The sequence below is a fragment of the Mobula hypostoma genome, chromosome 10, assembly GCF_963921235.1.
Source record: "Mobula hypostoma chromosome 10, sMobHyp1.1, whole genome shotgun sequence".
NCBI lineage: Eukaryota > Metazoa > Chordata > Chondrichthyes > Myliobatiformes > Myliobatidae > Mobula > Mobula hypostoma.
Window position 1 is genome coordinate 120,104,984 of NC_086106.1, and position 21,105 is coordinate 120,126,088.

At 43.0% G+C, this 21,105-nt stretch overlaps 1 protein-coding gene across 2 annotated transcripts in view; it reads right to left on the reverse strand.

The window, feature by feature from the left end:
* The window catches only part of tbc1d8b (TBC1 domain family member 8B), a 107,406-nt gene continuing 86,301 nt past the window's right edge, over nt 1-21,105 (reverse strand). For both annotated transcript variants that reach the window (XM_063061123.1, XM_063061124.1), the window contains exons 19-20: nt 15,559-15,662; nt 1-1,823 (exon numbers count right to left, since the gene is read on the reverse strand). In XM_063061123.1, the coding sequence (XP_062917193.1) occupies nt 1,416-1,823; nt 15,559-15,662 (512 nt within the window). In that variant the 3' untranslated portion in view covers nt 1-1,415. The remainder of the gene's footprint in view (nt 1,824-15,558; nt 15,663-21,105) is intronic.

The window sequence follows — 21,105 nt, forward strand, 5'->3', positions numbered from 1 at the left end:
CATTTATTTTATTTTGAAACAAAGAACAGAGAACACAGACTAAAAAAAAACACTAAATTGAAAACCGAAAGATTTAATTTTTAACATATCCGTGAGGTAAGCTTGTCTTACAATGTGAAACTAAGGAACTTAAAGCAAGGAATCATCACAAGTTGAATACAGAAATTAAACATACAACATAAAGCAACTGCCCCAATAATTGGCACAAAAAGTTGCATTTATAACTTTAAATCTGTTTTTTACATTTGATCCTAAAAAACTAAGATTTGGCAGAATTATTTTAGTGTTTAGTTTACGTTTAAGAGCAATGACTTTGAGCAGCCAATGGTATATTTATAGTGCTATAATTTTTGCATGGAATATAATCTGCCTTTGCACTTCAATTAGAACAATGCACCATCTTCAGTGAACGTCAGCAAGTAAACCAAAGTATATTTTTGTGACTAATGTTTCTTTTCTTGCTATTTGAACTGTAAGGACGCATATAAATTTCATAATTATACATTTTTGTAATTACTATATCAGGATGATCAGATCACTAAATAGCTCAGTCCTCTTTAAATATACTGTATGCTATAATTATAGTTTCATACAAAAACATTTTTACGCAAGAAAGCTAATATAGATTGATAAACTTCTGAAATTGTACAAGTGTGCAACATACTTCAAAAATACAGGACTATTTGTTTTTAAAGATTCCCTTTTCTAACAATTTGAAGAGCTACAAATAGTTTTTTTTTTAATATTAAAAAACAAACACGAGTATAAATCAAATGCATTTGCCTACGGTCCAGTGACTGCTTAAACTATAAAAGGACAGCACATTTTTTAAATCTTATTCTCTAACCAATGGGAAAAATATTATGTGGGCGCCCTCTACAGGCTGAAAGGAGAGCTCAGAACAAAATTGTGGTGAACAAGTACAGAACAAAAACAAAAGTCTGCTACAGAATTGAGCAGAACAATATGATTTCATGACCAAATTTCCTTAAGTCAGTTTGTCTTTCAACATGTTTCAGCATCCCATTTCATATAAGAGATCTCAGAAACACCCTTACACCAGCCCAGGGGGAGCAAACAAACTCATTCAGTGTCAGGAATGGATAGGTAGTTTTGTGCTTGTACAAAATCTATTAAACTGATATCCTATGCTCCAAAGTAAAACTGCAGCCTAGACATCACGGTCAGTTATGAGAATAATTAATAACTTCATTTGTGCAAATTTCCATGCTATTTTAACAGAGGCATTAATTAACAGGGTAAAACCTGTGGCAGGCAAGGCAGTAGAGAAACATCTTGCGAAATGGCTGAGGCATTTACCTATTGTCCACCAATGAAGAGATTCAGAGCTTCTTGCATCATATTCTTGCATCAATGCAGAATGGAATATTGCATATGGGAATCACACCACAAACTCAGTCATTGGTTGTTGGCTGATATTTAGCCTTCAGTTGAAAAGATTTAGTTTGTTCTATTTTTACCTTTACGTCAAAATGTTTTTCAAAAAATGTAACCAGAACTGGTTCATTCAACAGCGATGCCAGTATCTGTTCAAAGGCAAAGGTCCAACCAATGTCAGTGTTAGATTCCTGGAGTGCTTCTTCGGCCTTCTGGGTCTCTTGGCCATCACTGCTGCTTCGGCAGTTGTGGCTTGCAACTGATGCACTGTGGATGGGGGAGTTGGGGCTGTTCAACATTCGTCCCACTTCTTCCATTCGAAGCAAGAGGCTGGTGACAGTAGTTATAGCTCGGTAGAGTGCTTCCTCGTTGGGATCACCGTGGAACAGATTGTATAGCGTCTTGGAAAAGTGGACAAATTGCGACTAGAGAGTTGAGAAAATCATCAGATGCATCAGTTTTCATCAAACCATATTTCTTGCTATCATTAAGATTATTTTGATCTCAAAATTCTTTACGTATTATTTGCAAAGGACAGAAGATAATGGCTCATGGGAATCAGATAAGCACTATTTAGAGGGCAATAATCTTTCATGTGGCCTGTAAATTTGGGGAAACAAGCTCAGAGAGACCCTCAATCCATTATTTCATTGTGTGTTTATGATTTCCAGCATCTATGCTACATTGCCAGCCACTTGTTTCTCCAAAATGAGCTGTTGACATGGAGATTTTAGTTAAGATCCTCTTTAAGCACTGAGGATTTTGCTTTAATGTCACATCTTTTCATGTACTTATTGCATTTCAAAGTGACAAGAATTCACAGTAGAAAGCCAGAATACATTCTCCTGTCAGTGAAGCTCTTGAATCTGGCAAAGATGAGGCTAAAGAGTCCTAACTGCATATTGGTAAGGAGTGCTAGTTTAATCTAAAGTTATTATTTTCTTTATACTTATGAATAGTTTGAGGACGTATAAACTAATCAGAAACAATATAGGTGTTTATTCCAAAGGTTATTTTAATTTAAATGTTTCAGGATGCACTATAGTTTACTATGCTGAGGTGTAGAACATATATCTCTTGACAGTTTACTTATTTTTGACACAACTAGTGAAAGACAACTGAGACAGTCCTATGGAGAAATGGACCAAAATGTCCATCACTAAGGATCTAGTGTTTTGAAGGAACATTTTTGGGAGATACGTTCATAATTTTATTGGCTGTGCTACACTGTGTCACAATCAACATTATACATCAGCAAGGTGAGACGGGAAGGAAACAACAAAAAAAAACAATAAAGGTCACATTTTTCTCAGGATAAAAAAAGAGCAATGACATTTATTTCCTCAAGTCTTTCAGTCAAATTGCATCTGATTAGATATGGTCAAAATAATGAGTTAGTTACATTTCAATCATATTTAAACTTACTGAATATGAATTGTATTGCAGCAAGATGCAATACACTTCTTTAATCTAGCTTAACAGGCCAAAGTTAGCTAATTTCCTAAGGTAACATAAACAGAGGCCAAGTTGGCAAGGAGCTCAGGAGCTGCTCACACCTCTTAAGCAGTGTGCCATGATGAATCATGGCCTTCAGGAGAGGACAGATGACATTCCATCTGTTATCATTCGTCTGCAGACGAGGAACACAGATTGCAAATGTTCACTTCTTTCTTGCTAAATGCAGAGTCTTTGGTGGGATAGAACTGGCAGCATATTTAATATGTTCATAACTCCACAGGCGTGAAGCCGACCCTAGGCCCAAGAGCTTCCTCAGAATTGGCTGCTTGACTGATGATTGTGAAGTGTGTTTTCTATTTTACAGGTTTTTTTAAAAAAAAATCATAACTGGGTAACGCTCTGCAGCTTACTGGTCCCATTAAAAAAACCCCGCTTGGGAGTACTGTGCTCAGTTCTGGTCGCCTCACTACAGGAAGGATGCGGAAGCCATAGAAAGGGTGCAGAGGAGATTTACAAGGATGTTGCCTGGATTGGGGAGCATGCCTTACGAGAATAGGTTGAGTGAACTCGGCCTTTTCTTCTTCTTTGAGCGACGGAGGATGAGAGGTGACCTGATAGAGGTGTATAAGATGATGAGGGGCATTGATCGTGTGGATAGTCAGAGGCGTTTTCCCAGGACTGAAATGGCCAACATGAGAGGACACAGGTTTAAGGTGCTGGAGAGTAGGTACAGAGGAGATGTCAGGGGTAAGTTTTTTTACTCAGAGAGTGGTGAGTGCGAGGAATGGGCTGCCGGCGATGGTGGTGGAGGCGGATACGATAGGGTCTTTTAAGAGATTTTTGGATAGGTACATGGAACTTAGAAAAATAGAGGGCTACGGCTAAGCCTAGTAATTTCTAAGGTAGGGACATGTTCGGCACAACTTTGAGGGCCGAAGGGCCTGTATTGTGCTGTAGGTTTTCTATGTTCTACGTGCCTCTCCTGACATATAGCTGTAAGGATCTAGCTGCCTATGAAACAAACTGAGAACTGTTTCCCTGTCTGTACATGCAAGTGATTCTGCAGATGCTGGAAATCTTGAGCAACACACGCAAAATGTTGGAAGAACTCAGCTGCTATGGAGGGGAATAAATAGTTGCCATTTCAGGCCGAGGATGAAGAGTCTTGGCCAAAATATCAATTGCTTATTCCCCTCCATAAACGCTGCCTGACTTGCTGAGTTCCTCCAACATTTTGTGCTTCCTTTCTAGAGCTTCTTTTAATCATACTGACAATATCACTAATTTAAAAATTCTTTCACTGAAGTATTATAATTTGCAATAATTAGGCTCATCACTTAATAACTTTGACATTGGAGGCTGGTGGTGGTTGATGTGGTAGAGGAGAAAAAAAACAGTCAAATTATAGATCATTCAGGTCATATGCTATGGAACTAAGGATATCAACTTATCATTGTACTGAAGAATGTAATAGAAACAGCATCAAATTGTACTGATAACAGCACTTCTAACATAAATCTAACAAAGTTCATCAGGTTATTGTGGGCTGAAAATGATGAAGAAAGAAGAATGATAGTCTAAGAACTGGGCCTTTGGAAACATCTTAAAGAAGAGAGAATTGAAAGCAAAGGGAAAGGTTCAGAATGCAAATATAAGCACAGTATCAAGAAAACTGAGGCAGGTGCAAAAGGAATGACATGAGTAAGAGCACATGGTGCAAGTACGATTTTCAAGTTAAATCAAAACCAATGCGCCCAGAGGGTATGCTGCTGGTTCTCTCTTTCAATGATGTTGAAGGATGTTACTAATGTTTTCTGCATTTACAGATTAGGACTTTGGACTCCCAATGTCCCCCGTCCCCCCCGCAGTCTTATAGTTTTTATATCTGGTGTTTTTGACTGTTCCTTCCAGTTATTGTTTGTTTCGTGCAAGGGGAGGGGATTTGGGAATTGATGATCTTGTTGTGTTTTTGTTATTTTTTTTGAGCAGTGAGAGGGGGATTTTGGGGTTTCCCTTTTGTGCGGGGGTGTGTTACTGTTTCTCTCTGAACTGACTTCCATAGTTTTTCTTTGTTGCATGGCTTTCTGGAGAAGAAGAATCTCAGAGCTGTATACTGCATAAATACTTCCGTAAAAATGAATCTTTGAATAGGACAGCCTACACTGGGGCTAGAAGAGTATCATTAATGCAAAGAACACATTTCATTGTATGTTTAGATGTACATGTGATAAATAACTGAATATGAATGGAGTTGCAGCTCGATGACCTTTGTCTGGTCAGGGAAAGTGAGGAGGTGATAGAGAGGAGCTATAGGCAGGTAGTCACACTAGGGCCTCGGGAGACAGGTAAGTGGGTAACAGTCAGGAGAGGGAAGGGTAGGAGTCAGATGCTAGAAAGCACCCCTGTGGCTGTACCCCTTGACAAGAAGTACTCCTGCTTGAGTACCGTTGGAGTGGGGGGGGGGGGGTCTGGGAGACAGCCTACCTGGAGGACACAGGAAAGAAGCACGGATTGCCTCCCAGGTGCCAGGGTCCGGGATGTTTCTGATCGTGTCCACGATATCCTGAAGTGGGAAGGAGAACAGCCAGAGGGCGTGGTACAACGACATAGGCAAGAAAAGGGAGGAGGTCCTAAAAGCAGACTACAGGGAGTTAGGAAGGAAGTTGAGAAACAGGACCACAAAGGTAGTCATCTCATGATTACAGCCTGTGCCACGTGACAGTGGGTATATGAATAGAGTAAGGTGCAGGATGAATGCATGGCTGAGGGATTGAAGCAGGGGGCAGGGATTCAGATTTCAGGATCACTGGGAGCACTTTTGGGGCAGGAGTGACCTGTACTTGAATCCCAGGGGGACCAATATTCCGACAGGGAAGTTTGTTAAGGCTATTGGCGAGAGTTTAAACTAGGATTGCTGGGGGGTGGGAACCAAACTGAAGAGACAGAGGAGGAGGCAGTTTGCTCACAACTACAGAAAGCTTGGAGACAGTGCGAGAGGGAGGACAGGCAGGTGATAAGAGAAGGGGCGTGCTCAGACCGATGGTTTGAGATGTGTCTATCATAATGCACGGGGTATTATGAACAAAGCGGATGAGCTCAGACTACTTGGAGATATGACGTTGTGGCCATTACAGAGACTTGGATGGCTCAGGGGCAGGAATGGTTACTTCAAGTGCCAGGCTTTAGATATTTCAGAAAGGACAGGGAGGGAGGCAAAAGAGGTGGGGGCGTGGCACTGTTGATCAGAGATAGTGTTACGGCTGCAGGAAAGGAGGAAGACATGGAGGGATTGTCTACGGAGTCTCTGTGGGTGCAAGTTAGGAACGGGAAGGGGTCAATAACTCTACTGGGTGTTTTTTTATAAACCACACAATAGTAACAGGACATCAAGGAGCAGATAGGGAGACAGATTCTGGAAAGGTGTAATAATAACAGGGTTGTCATGGTAGGAGATTTTAATTCCCGAATATCGATTGGCGTGTCCCTAGAGCGAGGGGTTTAGATGGGGTGGAGCTTGTTAGGTGTGTTCAGGAAGGTTTCTTGATAAGCCTACAAGAGGAGACGCTGTACTTGATCTGCTATTGGAAAATGAACCTGGTCAGGTGTCAGATTTCTTAGTGGGAGAGCCTTTCTATCTCCTTTACCATTGTGTTGGAGATGGATAGGAACACCTGACGAAGGGTCTCGGCCTGAAACGTCGACTGCGCCTCTTCCTATAGATGCTGCCTGGCCTGCTGCGTTCACCAGCAACTTTGATGTATGTTGCTTGAATTTCCAGCATCTGCAGAATTCCTGTTGTTTAAGTTAGGAAAGTGTTTAATTGTAGTAAGGGAAAATATGAGGCAATCAGGCAGGAACTTGGAAGCATAAATTAGGAATAGATGTTCTCAGGGAAATGTACGGAAGAAACGTTGCAAATGTTCAAGGGATATTTGCGTGGATTTCTGCATGGGTTCGTTCCAATGAGACAGGGAAAGGATGGTAGGGTACAGGAACCATGGTGTACAAAGGCTGCTGTAAATCTAGTCAAGAAGAAAATAAGAGCTTATGAAAGATTCAAAAAACTAGATAATGATAGAGATCTGGAAGATTATAAGGCTAACACGAAGGAGCTTCAGAAAGAAATTAGGAGAGCCAGAAGGGGCCATGAGAAGACCTTGGCAGACCAGACTAAAGAAAACCCCGAGGCATTCTACAAGTACATGAAGAGCAAGTGGATAAGAGGTGAGAATAGGGCCAATCAAGTGTGACAGTGGAAAAGTGTGTATGGAACCGGAGGAGATAGCAGAGGTACTTAATGAGTACTCAGCTTCAGTATTCACTACAGAAAAGGATCTTGGTGATTGTAGGGATGACTTACAGCGGACTGAAAAGCTTGAGCATGTGGATATTAAGAAAGAGGATGTGCTAGAGCTTTTGGAAAGCATCAGGTTGGATAAGGCACCAGGACCAGACGAGATGTACCCAAGCTACTGTGGGAGGCAAGGGAGGAGATTGCTGAGCCTCTGGCAATGATTTTTGCATCATCAATGAGGACAGGTGATGTTCTGGAGGATTGGAGGGTTGCGGATGTTGTTCCATTATTCAAGAAAGGGAGTAGAGATAGCCCAAGAAATTACAGACCTGTGAGTCTTACTTCAGTGGTTGATAAGTTGATGGAGAAGTTCCTGAGAGGCAGGATTTACGAACATTTGGAGAGGCATAATATAATTAGGAATAGTCAGCATGGCTTTGTGAAAGACAGGTCGTGTCTTACAAGCCTGACTGAATTTTTTGAGGATGTGACTAAACACACTGATGAAGGTAGAGCAGTAGATGTCGTGTATATGGATTTCAGCAAGGCATTTGACAAGGTACCCCATGCAAGACTAATCAAGAAAGTAAGGAAGCATGGGATCCAAGGGGACATTGCTTTGTGGATCCAGAACTGGCTTGTCCACAGGAGGCAAAGAGTGGTTGCAGACGAGTCATATTCTGCATGGAGGTCAGTCACCAGTAGAGTGCCTCAGGGATCTGTTCTGAGACCCTTACTCTTTGTGATTTTTTATAAATGACCTGGATGAGGAAGTAGAGGGATGGATTAGTAAATTTGCTGATGACACAAATGTTGGGGGTGTTGTGGATAGTGTGGAGGGCTGTCAGAGGTTACAGCGGGACATTGATAGGATGCAAAATGGGCTCAGAAGTGGCAGATGGAGTTCAACCCAGATAAGTGGGAGGTGGTTCATTTTGGTAGGTCAAATATGATGGCAGAATATAGTATTAATGGCGAGTGTGGAGGATCAGAGGGATCTTGGGGTCCGAGTCCAAAGGACACTTAAAGCTGCTGCGCAGGTTGACTCTGTGGTTAAGAAGTCATACAGTGCATTGGCCTTCATCAATCGTGGGATTGAGTCTGAGAGCCAAGAGATAATGTTGCAGCTATATAGGACCCTGGTCAGACCCCACTTGGAGTAATGTGCTCAGTTCTGATCGCCTCACTACAGGAAGGATGTGGAAGCCATAGAAAGGGGGAGATTTACAAGGGTTGGGAAGCATGTCTTATGAGAATAGGTTGAGTGAACTGAGCCTTTTTCCCTTGTAGCGATGGAGGATGAGAAGTAACCTGATAGAGATGTATAAGATGATGAGAGGTATTGATTGTGTGGATAATCAGAGGCTTTTTCCCCAGGACTGAAATGGCTAGCATGAGGGGGCACAGTTTTAAGGTGCTTGGAAGTAGGTACAGAGGAGATGTCAGGGGTAAGGTTTCTTTTTTCACACAGAGAGTGGTGAGTGCATGGAATGGGCTGCCAGCGATGGTGGTGGAGGCGGATACGATAGGGTCTTTTGAGAGACTCCTGGACAGGTACTTGGAGCTCAGAAAAATAGAGGGCTATGGGTAAGCCTAGGTAACTTGTAAGGTAAGGACAGGTTCGGCACAGCTTTGTGGGCCGAAAGGCCTGTAATGTGCTGTAGGTTTTCAATGTTTCTATGAATCTAAAAGTGTATTAGGGACCATCACAAATGTTTTTCTTTGCTCCCATTTATTCACAGACATCAACATCCCTAGCTCGACTAGAATTTATTTCACATCATCTTGAGAACTATGGCATGTCATGTGATGTGTGTACGCCAGTTAGTGATTTGCTAGACTTCTCTAGAAAGGAGCTGAGTCTAGTAAAATTTCATCGGTCTGGAACCATATACAAGCCAAACTGGTCAGAAACAACTGATTTCTTAAGGCTTTAGTGAGTCTCATGTATTTAATGTGTTAATTTGGGCTTACAAAATCAACTTTTTCAATGTCTGCATTTTGGATTTATATGATTCCACCACTGAACGTGTTTGTGGGTTATTACACCATTAGGTCCCATGTGGTAACATAATCTCTGCTTTGACAGTTACATCCCATAATTAATATTTGACCATACAATGCTTGTATTAATTCAGAATAAAATCAGAGGACCAGACAATGAAGTTACACCTGACAAGAAAAAGAAAATCTGCAGATGCTGGAAATCCAAGCAACACACACAAAGTGCTAGTCCATTTCTGACACCTCCCACCCCTTTCTCAATCTGTCTCTATCTCTGAAGACAGCTTATCTATTGATATTGATTATAAACCCACTGACTGTCACAACTACCTGAACCCCAGTGCTCTTTCCACCCTGTTACTTACATGCCATCCCCTTCTCTCAATTCCTCTGTCTCCACCACATCCACCCTCAGGATGAGGCTTTTCATTCTGAAGCATAGGACATGTCCTCCTTCTTCACAGAAATGGGCTTCCCTTCCTCCAGCATCAACACTGCCCTCAACCGCATCACTTCCATTTCGTGCAGATCTGCCCTCACGCCATCCTCCCACCACTGCACCAATGATAGGGTTCCTCTTGTCCTCACCTACCACCCCACCAGCCTCCACATCCAGCACATAATTTTCTGTAATTTCCGCCATCTCCAACAGGATCCCACCTCCAAGGACATCTTTCCCTCCACCCCACTTTCTGCTTTCCGTAGGCATCACTCCCTATGCGGCTCCCTTGTCCATTCGTCCCTCCTCACTGATCTCCCTCTTGGCACTTATCCTTGCAAGCGTAACAAATGCTACACCTGCCTCTACACTTCCTCCCTCAATACCATTCAGTGAGTCTGTTGGAGTCATCTACTGTAATGGGTGCTCACAGTGTGACCTCCTGTACACTGGTGAGACCTGACAGAGATTGGGAGAGCTCTTCTCCGAGCACCTACACTCCATACGCCAGAAAAAGCAGGATCCCCTAGTGGCCATCCGTTTTAATTCCACTTCCCATTCCAACATGTCAGTTCACAGCCTCCTCTACTGTTGCAAAGGGCTACACTCAGGTTGGAGGAACAAACCTTATATTCCGTCTGGGTAGCCTCCAACCTGATGGCATGAAAATTGATTTCTCGAACTTCTGACAATGTCTCCCACTTCTCCATTCCCTTTTCCCTCTCTCACACTATCTCCCTACCTGCCCATCACCTTTCCCAGTGCTCCTCCCCCTTTTCTTCCTTCCACGTTCTTCTGTCCTCTCCTATCAGATTCCCCTTTTTCCAGCCCTGTATCTCACCAATTAACTTTCCAGCTCTTAACTTCACCTCCCCCCTCCTGGTTTCACCTATCACCTTGTGTTTCTTCCTCCCCTCCTCCCAACTTTTAACTCTGACTCAACCTTTTTTCTCCAATCATGATGAAGGGTCTTCAACTATACACTTTCCCATAGACGCTGCCTGGCCTGCTGAGTTCCTCTAACATTTTGTGTGTGTTGCTTGAAGTTACACTTCAGCTTCCTACGAAGTGAACAGGTCATCTGCTCTGTAGAAGAGTTACCAGAAGGAGGTATTTCAAAAAGATTCCAAAGTAGATTTTACATTGTGCTGCTCTGCCAGGTTACCACAGCTTTGTGAATCAGTGCCAAGGAGACATTTTCAACATCATAAACACATTCCAAGTATAAGGCAAAGGCACCCCCTCATTTACACTGGAGGAATTCATTATGCTAATATCTTGGGCGGGATCATGTTGAACTTCTCTACAGAGCTTTCAGCTAACTGGAGTTCTTTGGTTAAGATTACCCTAGATTTTGTGCCTGCACACCACTAAAGAAAAATCAGAAGCAAGCTGGAGATCCAGTGCATTTGACCTCCCACTATGCTCCTGTAATCAGTGCTATAATGAGCAGGGGATGGGTACGGCCCAGATCATCTGAATTAGGTCAACGGCTTAACCGAGAATTTAAGTGTAGGTAAGTGTTTTTTTCTATATTTTCCTATTATTTTACTATTAGTTAATTCAAGGAATGAAGTATCTTCTTCAAACTATTGAAATCAGCCTGAATACTTTAAATTCACTGAGTGGCTACCAAGGTTGGAAAACTACAAGGACAAACAGATCAGACATTCAGTGGTACTAGAAAGATTGTGAATCCTTTCGAATTTTTTCTATTTCTACACAAATATGACCTAAAATGGATTTGGATTTTCACAAGTCCTAAAACTAGGTAAACAGAACCAATAAATAACACAAAACATTATACTTTTCCATTTATTTAATGAGACAAATAATCCAATATTACATGTACTTGTTGGAAAAAGTATGTGAACCTTTGCTTTCAGTAACTGGCTGACCCCCTTGTCCAGTAATAATTTCAACCAAACATTTCTGGTAACTGTTGATTCGTCCTGCACATCAGCTTGGAGGAATTTTAGGCCATTCCTCCACACAAAACTGTTTCAACTCTGGGCTGTTGGTGGACTTTCTTGCATGAACTGCTTGCTTCAGATCCTTCCACAACATTTCTACAGGATTAAGGTCATGACTTTGACTCAGCCATTCCAAAACATGAAATTTCTTCTGCTTTAACCATTCAATGGCAGACTGACGTGTGTTTAGTGTCGTTGTCTTGCTGCATGACCCACTTTCTTTTGTGCTTCAGTTTACAGATCGATACCCTGACATTCTCCAGTAGAATTTGCTGGTACAATTCAGAATTCATAGTTCCATCAATGATGGCAAACTGTCCTGGCCTCGAGGCAACAAAGCAGGCCCAAACCATGACAGTGCCACCACCGTGTTTCACAGATGGAATGAGGTACTTATGCTGGAATACAGTGTTTGCTTTTCGCCAAACATAACACTTCTCATTTAAGCCAAAAGGTTCTATTTTGGACTCATCTGTCCACAAAACATTTTTCCAATAGCCTTCTAGCTTATCCATGTGGTATTCAGCAAATGTTAAAACTTATCCACGTGGTCTTGGAGAGTAGTGGCTTTCTCCCTGCAAACCTGCTATGCACACCATTGTTGTTCAGCGTTTGCCTGATGGTAGACTCACGAACACTGACATTAACCAATGCGAGAGGCCTGTAGCTCCTTAGGTGTTACCCTGGGGCTCTTTGTGACCAACTGGCATATTACACACCTTGCTCTTAGAATGATTTCTGTCAGTCGATCACTCCAGGGAAGAGCAACAACGGTGTTGAATTTCCTCCATTTGTGCACCATCTGCCTGACTGTGGATTGGTCGAGTCCAAACTCTTTAGAATTGGTCTTGTGTTCTTTTCCAGCCTGATGAACATCAACAACTTTTTTCTGAGGTCCTCAGCAATCTCCTTTGATTGAGGCACAGCATGTTTCCAAAAACATGCATGGTGATGATTAGGCTAATAGTGAACACCCAGGTTTATGTTCATTAAATAGGGAAGGGCCTCCCACACTCACCCGATTGTCATCCCATTGATTGAAACACCTGACTCTAATTTCCCCTTTAAATGAGTGATAATCCTAGAGGTTCACATACTTTTTCCAACTAATACATATAATATTGGATCATTTTTCTCAATAAATAAATGAACGTATAATGATTTTTGTGTTATTTATTTCATTGGGTTCTCTATCTAGTTTTATGACTTGCCTGAAGATCTGATCACATTTCAGGTTATATTTATGCAGAAATAGAGAAAATTCTATAAGATTCACAAACTTCTAGCACCACTGATCCATTCATTTTTCATTTCTTATCAATGAAATTACCAATATCTAATAGATAATATTGTGTTGATCTACATCTAACTTGAACCAAATGCAAAGTCCAACATCTTGCGTTCGTTTGGCTTCTATAAATTTGCCAAACATCTAAAGGCATTTCATAAATACTAGAGATTCTGCAGATACTGGAAATCCAGAATAATGCACACAAAATGCTGAGGGAACTCAGGTCAGGTCACTGCAATGGAGAGGAATGAAGAGTTAACATTTTGGGCTGAGACCCTTCATCAGAACCGATGAAGGGTCTTGGCCTGAAATGTTGAATCTTTATTCTCTCCATTTATGTCACTTAAAGGCCTTTCATTGATGTTATATTCAAATCTGACAAATGCACCACCTATTAGTTCAACTATCTTCAGCAGTTTGATCGGGGCACGACTGCGCAAGCGTGTGGATGTCAGCCAGTGAGAACAGCAAGAAGAGCTTAAAAGCGAGAAGAGTTTAAAAGGAGACAGTTATTTCTTCAGTGGTTTGATCGGGGCACGACTATGCAAGCACATGGACGTCAGCCAGTGAGAAGAGTTTGAAAGGAGACAGCTTTATAGAGCAGGCATCCGAGGAGTGGGTTACGGAGTAGAGGGAGACAGAGTAGGAAGGCTTTGGCTCAACGGGGCTCTGGTGATAACGGGTCGAGGTGAGGTAGATTATCTGTGTATATTACAGACAGGAAGTATGTGTGTGAGGCCAGTGTTCTGTGCTCGGTGTCAGATGTGGGAAGTCTCCCAGTCTCCCGGACGGCCACATCTGCACCAGGTGCGTCAAACTGTAGCTCCTTGGGGACCGTGTTAGGGAACTGGAGATGCAGCTCAATGACCTTCATCTGGTTAGGGAGAGTGAGGAGGTGATAGAGAGGAGCTTATAGGCAGGTAGTCAAACCGGGGCCTGGGGAGACAGATGTGGGTAACAGTCAGGAGAGGGAAGGGCAGGAGTCAGAGGCTAGAGAGCACCCCTGTAGCTGTACCCCTTGACAATAAGTGCTCCTGTTTGAATACTGTTTTGGGGGGGGGGGCGGGGGGAGGATGGCCTACCTGGGGGAAACAACAGTGGCCACACCTCTGGCACAGAGTCTGGCCCTGTGGCTCAGAAGGGTAGGGAAAGGAAGAGGGTGACAGCAGTGATAGGGGACTCCATAGTTAAGGGGTCAGACAGGCGATTCTGTGGATGCAGGAAAGAAACACGGATGGTAGTTTGCCTCCCAGGTGCCAGATGTTTCTGATCACATCCACGATATCCTGAAGTGCGAACGAGAACAGTCAGAGATCATGGTACATATTGGTACCAATGACATTGGCAGGAAAAGGGAGGAGGTCCAGAAAGCAGACTACAGGGAGTTAGGAAGGAAGTTGAGAAGCAGGACCTCAAAGGTAGTCATCTCGGGATTACTGCCTATGCCACGTGACAGTGAATGTAGGAATAGAGTGAGGTGGAGGATAAATGTGTGGCTGAGGGATTAGAGCAGGGGGCAGGGATTCAGATTTCTGCATCATTGGGACCTCTTCTGGGGCAGGACTGACCTGTACAAAAAGGACGGGTTGCACTTGAATCCCAGGGGGACCAATATCCTGGTGGGGAGATTTGCTAAAGCTATCGGGGAGAGTTTAAACTAGAATTTCTGGGGGGTGGGAACTGAGTTGAAGAGACAGAGGAAGGGGCGGTTAGCTCACAAAATAGAGAAAGCTTGTAGGCAGTGTGAGAGGGAGGATAGGTAGGTGATAGAGAAGGGGTGCGCTAAGACTGACGGTTTGAGATGTGTCTATTTTAATGCAAGATGCATCATGAACAAAGCAGATGAGCTTAAAGCGTGGATCAGTACTTGGAGCTATTTCTAGGTAATTTCTAAGGTTAGGACATGTTCGGCACAGCTTTGTGGGCCAAACAGCCTATATTGTGCTGTAGGTTTTCTATGTTTCTATCCGAAAGATTACTTCCTCCACCAAGTCTTAAAGTGTAAAAAGAAAGAGAGAGCCAAAGAGACTGGGGACAGGATTTCAACTCGATGCAAGAGTTTGGTTAAACCTCTTATAAAGCTGACTCTGAAGTTACGTTCAGTGTTAACTCTGCATTTCAGCATCTGCAGAATTCTGTGTTACTGAAGTAAACCTTATGTTGGAGGAAGTCAAGCAGCATCTATGGAAATGAATAAACAGTCTTTGTTTCGGGCAGAGCCCCTTCTTCAGGAATGGAAAGGGAAAGACACCCAAGTAAAAAAAGCTGAGAGGAGGGGAAGGAGGACTAGTTAGAAGCTGAAAGGTGAAGCTTGCTTGGTGGAAAGGTAAAGGGCTGGAGAAGAAGGAAACTGACAGAAGAAATTGGACCATGAGAGAAAGGGAAGGAGGAGCAGCACCAGGGGGAGGTTATAGGCAGGGGAGGAAAAGAGGAAAGAGGCCAGAGTTGGATGTTTTGGTGGGAGGGTGGGGGGGTCAAAGGAATAAAAATACCGGAAAGAGAAATTGATGACCATGCCTTCAGGTTGAAGGCTACCTAGACGAAATATGAGGTGTTGCTCCTCCACCCTGAGAGTAACCTCATTGTGACAAAAGAAGAGGCTCTCACTTAATCATCTGGCATTCCAAAATAAAAGAACAACATGGAAAGCCATTTCCCAGGATATGTCTGCTGTAAGTGGTGAAATAGACTGGATTGTAACCTGATTTATCCTGGGGAGGGCTCGGATACTTTCTTCCTTCCGCACCAGTTCGTCATGACACTGTTTCAAATAGGACTGGATATCAACCTTCCCTTTGTTACTTCCTGGAGTGATTGAGAAAAGAAAAATATTAAACAATGGTGACTATTTGGCAACTTGTGCAGCTTCATTTATCTCATTAACTCTTTATCCACATTATGTTATATTCCTTGCATTAAAAATCGTATCGACAGGCACACATACTGAAAAATCATATAACTGTTAACATGGACAAATCATCAAGGCCTGATTCAATCTATGGGAGGCAAAAGAAGAGATTGCTGGGGCTCGAACAGAAATTTTTGCATCAATTTTAGCCATGGGTGAGGTACTGGAAAACTCCAACTAGCTAATGGTATTTCCATATTCCAGAAGGACAGTAGGGATAAGCCAGAAAACTATAGGCAGGTTTATTTAGAGATGCAGTGTGGAGTAGGCCCTCCCAGCCCTTCGAGCTACACTGCCCCACAACCCTCGAACAACCCTGATTTAACCCTGAACTAACCATGGGACAATTTACAATGACCAGTTAACTTATCCAGTTGAGCTAGTGGACTTCCGGGTTGAGCTGGTGCTGTTTTAGCAGACTCTAGTCTGACTATGCACGGTGTTTGGGAGAGTATGAGAGTGAGTGAGTGAGTGAGTGAGAGAGAGAGAGAGAGAGAGGTTTGGTTGGTTTGGCTTGTAGCATTCTTTTGTTCCATTTAAATTTTGGACATGGCTACTTGTACAACTTTTGTTTGGTTGCCTTACAAGGACTGCAAGGGGATTTTTTTTCTGGCCTGTCCCTTGTTTTGGGCAGCTGGTTTTTTCACCTTTATATAACCAGTTTGCTAGCGCTAGCAGTAATTGAGGCACTTAGCGTGTTTACAAAGAATAAGGCAAACCGATAATGAGAATAGCCGCAAAGTTGTTGCAGGCCTAACAAGGTGGGACTAAAAGTTGCTTCACAGTATAGTTTACCAGCAGAGCGAAGTTTACCGACTTCAGCTCAAGAGGCTTCGGTGTGGAGGCAAGACTGAGTAGCATGTAAAGCTTTTGTAGCGGTTGGAAAATAGTCACTAATTAAACAACTAATTAAATAAAGGAAGGAAGATGCAGGATCAGGTGATGCGCTGTAGCTGCATTATGTGGGAGCTGGTGGACCCCATTGTGGTTCCTGGTGACCCACATCTGCAGCAAGTGTTCACTGCTCGAGGAACTCAGGCTCAAAGTTGATGACCTGGAATCTGAGCTTCAAACACTGTGACAGATCAGGGAGGGTGAGAGCTACTTGGACACTGTTTCAGGAGGTAGGCACACCCATTATTTTCAGCTGCCTCAAATTCATCTGTGGTGTGGGACAAGAGGGTGCGACTGTGAGTGAGGCTGGTAGCGTGATCCAAAAGAAGGCGCTTGAGGAGCCTCAGCCATTAAGCTTGTCCAATAGGTCTGAGATTCTTGCTCCCTGTGTGGATGAGAATGGGGGACTGAGCAACCTAACTGTGGCACTGTAGCTTAGAGAGTCATTCAGGGGGCGGCGGTGGGAGAGAAGATAAATGAAGTGGTAATTGGGTTAGTATAGTTAGAGGAAAAGACGAAGTTCTCTTTCACAGAAATAGAGCATCCTGAAGTCTGTGACGTCTGCCTGGCTCAAGGATTGTTGTGGGAGAAGTAGGTTTGAATTAATGGGAAACTGGGGAAGGAAGCAGCTACTCCACCTGAACCGCGAAGGGGCCTGGATCTCGGCAAATCGCATAACTCGGGTTGTGGATAGGGCTTTAAATTAAATAGCGGGGGGGGGGGTCAATAGATTGGAGAAGTCTGGATAAAGTTAAAGAGAAAAGTGTGGATAAAGGTAAAGCAAAAGCCATAGTTAAAAAAGAGAAAAGTAAGGGTGGAGTGCAGAAAAGCCAAGTGCGTAAGAGACAAAAATGACCAAATTTTAAAGGCACAATGAGTGCAAGGGCACTTTATCTGAATGCCCGTAGTATTCATAATAAAGTCAGTGAACTTATGGCACAAATCAGTACAAAGGGGTATGTTTTAGTGGCCATTACAGAAACGTGGTTGCAGGGTGGAGACGATTGGGACTTAAATATCCAGGGATATCAGGTAATATGGAAGGATAGGCAGGAGATAAGGAAAGTGGGCTAGCGCTTTTAATTAAGGATGAGATCAGGGTGATAGTGAGAGACGATGCAAGACCCAAGGAGCAGAATGTTGAATCCATCTGGGTAGAGATTAGGAACAGTAAAGGGAAATAATCATTGGTGGGAGTTGTCTAATGACCTCCAAATACAAACGTAGTAACATTACAGTAGCATAGGCAATAAACAGCAAAATATTTGAGACATGCAAGAATAGAACAGCAGTTATCTTGGGGGACTTGCACATATTTGAGTGAATCAAGTTGGTCGAGGCAGTCTTGAGGAGGACTTCATAGAATGCATATGTGATAGCTTTCTTGAACAGCATGTTACTGAACAGCATAGAGGTCCTGTGCAGTAAGTTTAGGGAGTTACAAGGAGGAGGTTGAAAAGCAGCACCTCCGAGGTGGTAATCTCCGGATTACTCCCAGTGCCACGAGCTACGGAAGGTCAGATGAATGAGTGGCTGAGGAGACGGTGCAGGGGGTAGTTCTTGGATCATTGGAACCTTTTCTGGGGATGGGTGACCTGCACAAGTTGGACAGGTTGCACCTGAACTGGAGGAGCAACAACATCCTAAGAGGGAAGTTTGCTAATGCTACTGGGGACGGTTTAAGCTAGATTTACAGGGGGTGGGAACCGAAGTGAAGAGGTAGAGGGTGGGGTGGCTGGGGCACAAGTAGAGACAGCCTGTAGGGAGTTTGTGAGGAAGGGCAACAGATGATAGAGCAAAGGTGCACTCAGATGGTTTGAGATCTGTCTATTTTAATGCAAGGAGTCATAAACAAGGCGGATGAACTTGGGGGGGGGGGGAGGGAAGGGAACGTCGACTCAGACCATGAGAGATCCACTAAGAGCGTGGATCAATCCATGGATCTATGACGTTGTGGCCATTACAAAGACTAGGATGACTCAAGGTCAGGAATGGCTGCTGAGTGTGCTGAGTATTAGATGTTTTAAAAAGGACAGGGAGGGAGGCAAAGGAGGTGGGGGTGGCATTGCTAATCAGGGGTTGTATCATGGCTGCAGCAAAGGAAGAAGACATGAAGGGATTATCTACTGAGCCATTGTGGGTGTAAGACAGAAACAGGAAGGGGCAATAACTCTACTGGGTGTTTTTTATAGACCCCCCCAATAGTAACAGAGACATCGTGGAGCAGATAGGGAGGCAAATTCTGGAACAGTGCAATAATAATAGGGTTGTTTTGATGGGTGATTTTAACTTTCCTAATACTGACTGGCATTTCCTTAGAGCAAGGGGGTTAGATGGAGTGGAGTTTGTTAGGTGTGTTCAGGAAGGTTTCCTGTTGCAATATATAGATAAGCCAAATAAAGGAGAGGCTGTACTTGATCTGGTATTGGGAAATGAACCTGGTCGGGTGTCGGATCTCTCGGTGGGAGAGCATTTTGGAGATAGTGATCACAACTCTATCTCCTTTACCATAGAGCTGGAGAGGGATATGATCAGACAATTTGGGAAGACATTTAATTGGGGTAGGGGGGAAATATGATGCTACTAGGCATGAACTTGGGAACATAAATTGGGAGCAGATGTTCTCATGGAAATGCACGGCAGAAATGTGGCAAATGTTCAGGGAACCTTTGCATGACATTCTGCATAGGTATGTTCCATTGAAGCAGGGAAACGATGGTAAGGTAAAAGAACCATGGTGTACCAAGGATATTTTACTCAGAGAGTGGTGAGTGCATGGAATGGGCTGCCAGCAACGGTGGTGGAGGCGGATACGATAGGGTCTTTTAAGAGACTTTTGGATAGGTACATGGAGCTTAGAAAAATAGAGGGCTACAGGTAAGCCTAGCGATTTCTAAGGAAGGGACATGTTTGGCACAACTTTGAGGGCCAAAGGGCCTGTATTGTGCTGTAGGTTTTTATATGTAGAAAATCTAGCTAAGAAGAAAAGAAAAACTCATGAAAGGTTCAAGAAACTAGGTACTGTTAGAGCTCTAGAAAATTATATGGTTGCCAGGAAGGAGCTCGAGAATGAAATTAGGTGAGCTAGAAGGGGCCATGAGAAAGCCTTGGTGAGCAGGATTAAGGAAAGCCCCAAGGCATTCTACAAGTATGTGAAGAGCAAGAGGATGAGCCGTGTGAGAACAGGACCAATCTGGAGCGATAGTGGAAATGTGTGCACGGAGTCAGAGGAGGTAGTGGAGGTATTTAATGAATGCTTTGCTTTAGTATTCACTAGTGAAAAGGACCTTGGCGATTATGGGGATAACTAACAGCAGACTGAAACGCTTGAGCGTATAGACACCTGTTAATCATAAGTTGGAACAATTTGATTCATACTGGGAAAAATGGCTCAACTACATAACACCTCATAGCCCTGATTTTATTCTCACAAATCAAGGAATATGTTGTAAAAAAAGATCACTCCCAACTTGTACATAGTTTTCTCCTTTTGCTTGTTCTTTTTTTCCTCTCTTTTCTATAGGTGTATACCTCGGATAAATATTATGTGGAGATTTGTGGCAAATATGATTATATGATATTTATGTACAATATCTGAAATACATCTTATGGAAATGTTTGATGATTTACTTCAATAAAAAAATTACAAAAAAAAGAAAGAAAGAAACAGGATGTGCTAGAGCTTTTGAAATCTATTAAGTTAGACAAGTCGCCGGGACCAGATGAAATATACCCCAGGCTACTGTGGGAAGCGAGGGAGGAGATTGCTGAGCCTCTGGTGATGACCTTTGCATCATCAATGGGGATGGGAGAAGTAGCAAAGGATTAGAAGGTTGCAAATGTTGTTCCCTTGTTCAAGAAAGGGAGTAGAGATAACACAGGACAATATAGACAAGCCTTACTTCAGTGGTGGGCAAGTTGTTGGAGAAGATCCTGAGAGGCAGGATTTATGAGCATTTGGAGAGATATCAAAGATTATGTAGTGCATATGGATTTCATAAGGCATTTGATAAGGTTATCCATGCAAGGCTCATTCAAAAAGTAAGGAAGAATGGGAACCAAGGAGATCTTCTTTGTGGATCCAGAACTGGCTTGCCCCACAAAAGGCAAAGGGTGGTTGTAGATGATTCATATTCTGCATGGAGGTCAGTGACCATTGGTGTTCCATAGGGATCTGTTCTGGGACCCCTCCGCATTGTGATTTTTATAAGTGACCTGGATGAGGAAATAGAAGGTGGGTTAGTAAGTTTGCTGATGACACAAAAGTTGGGGGTGTTGTGGATAGTCTGCAGGGTTGTCAGAAGTTACAGCGGGACATTAGTAGGATGCAGAACTGGGCTGAGAGTGACAGATGGAGTTCAACCCAGATACGCGTGAAGTGGTTCATTTTGATAAGCCAAATTTGAAGACAGAATATAATATTAATGATAAGACTCTTGGCAGTGT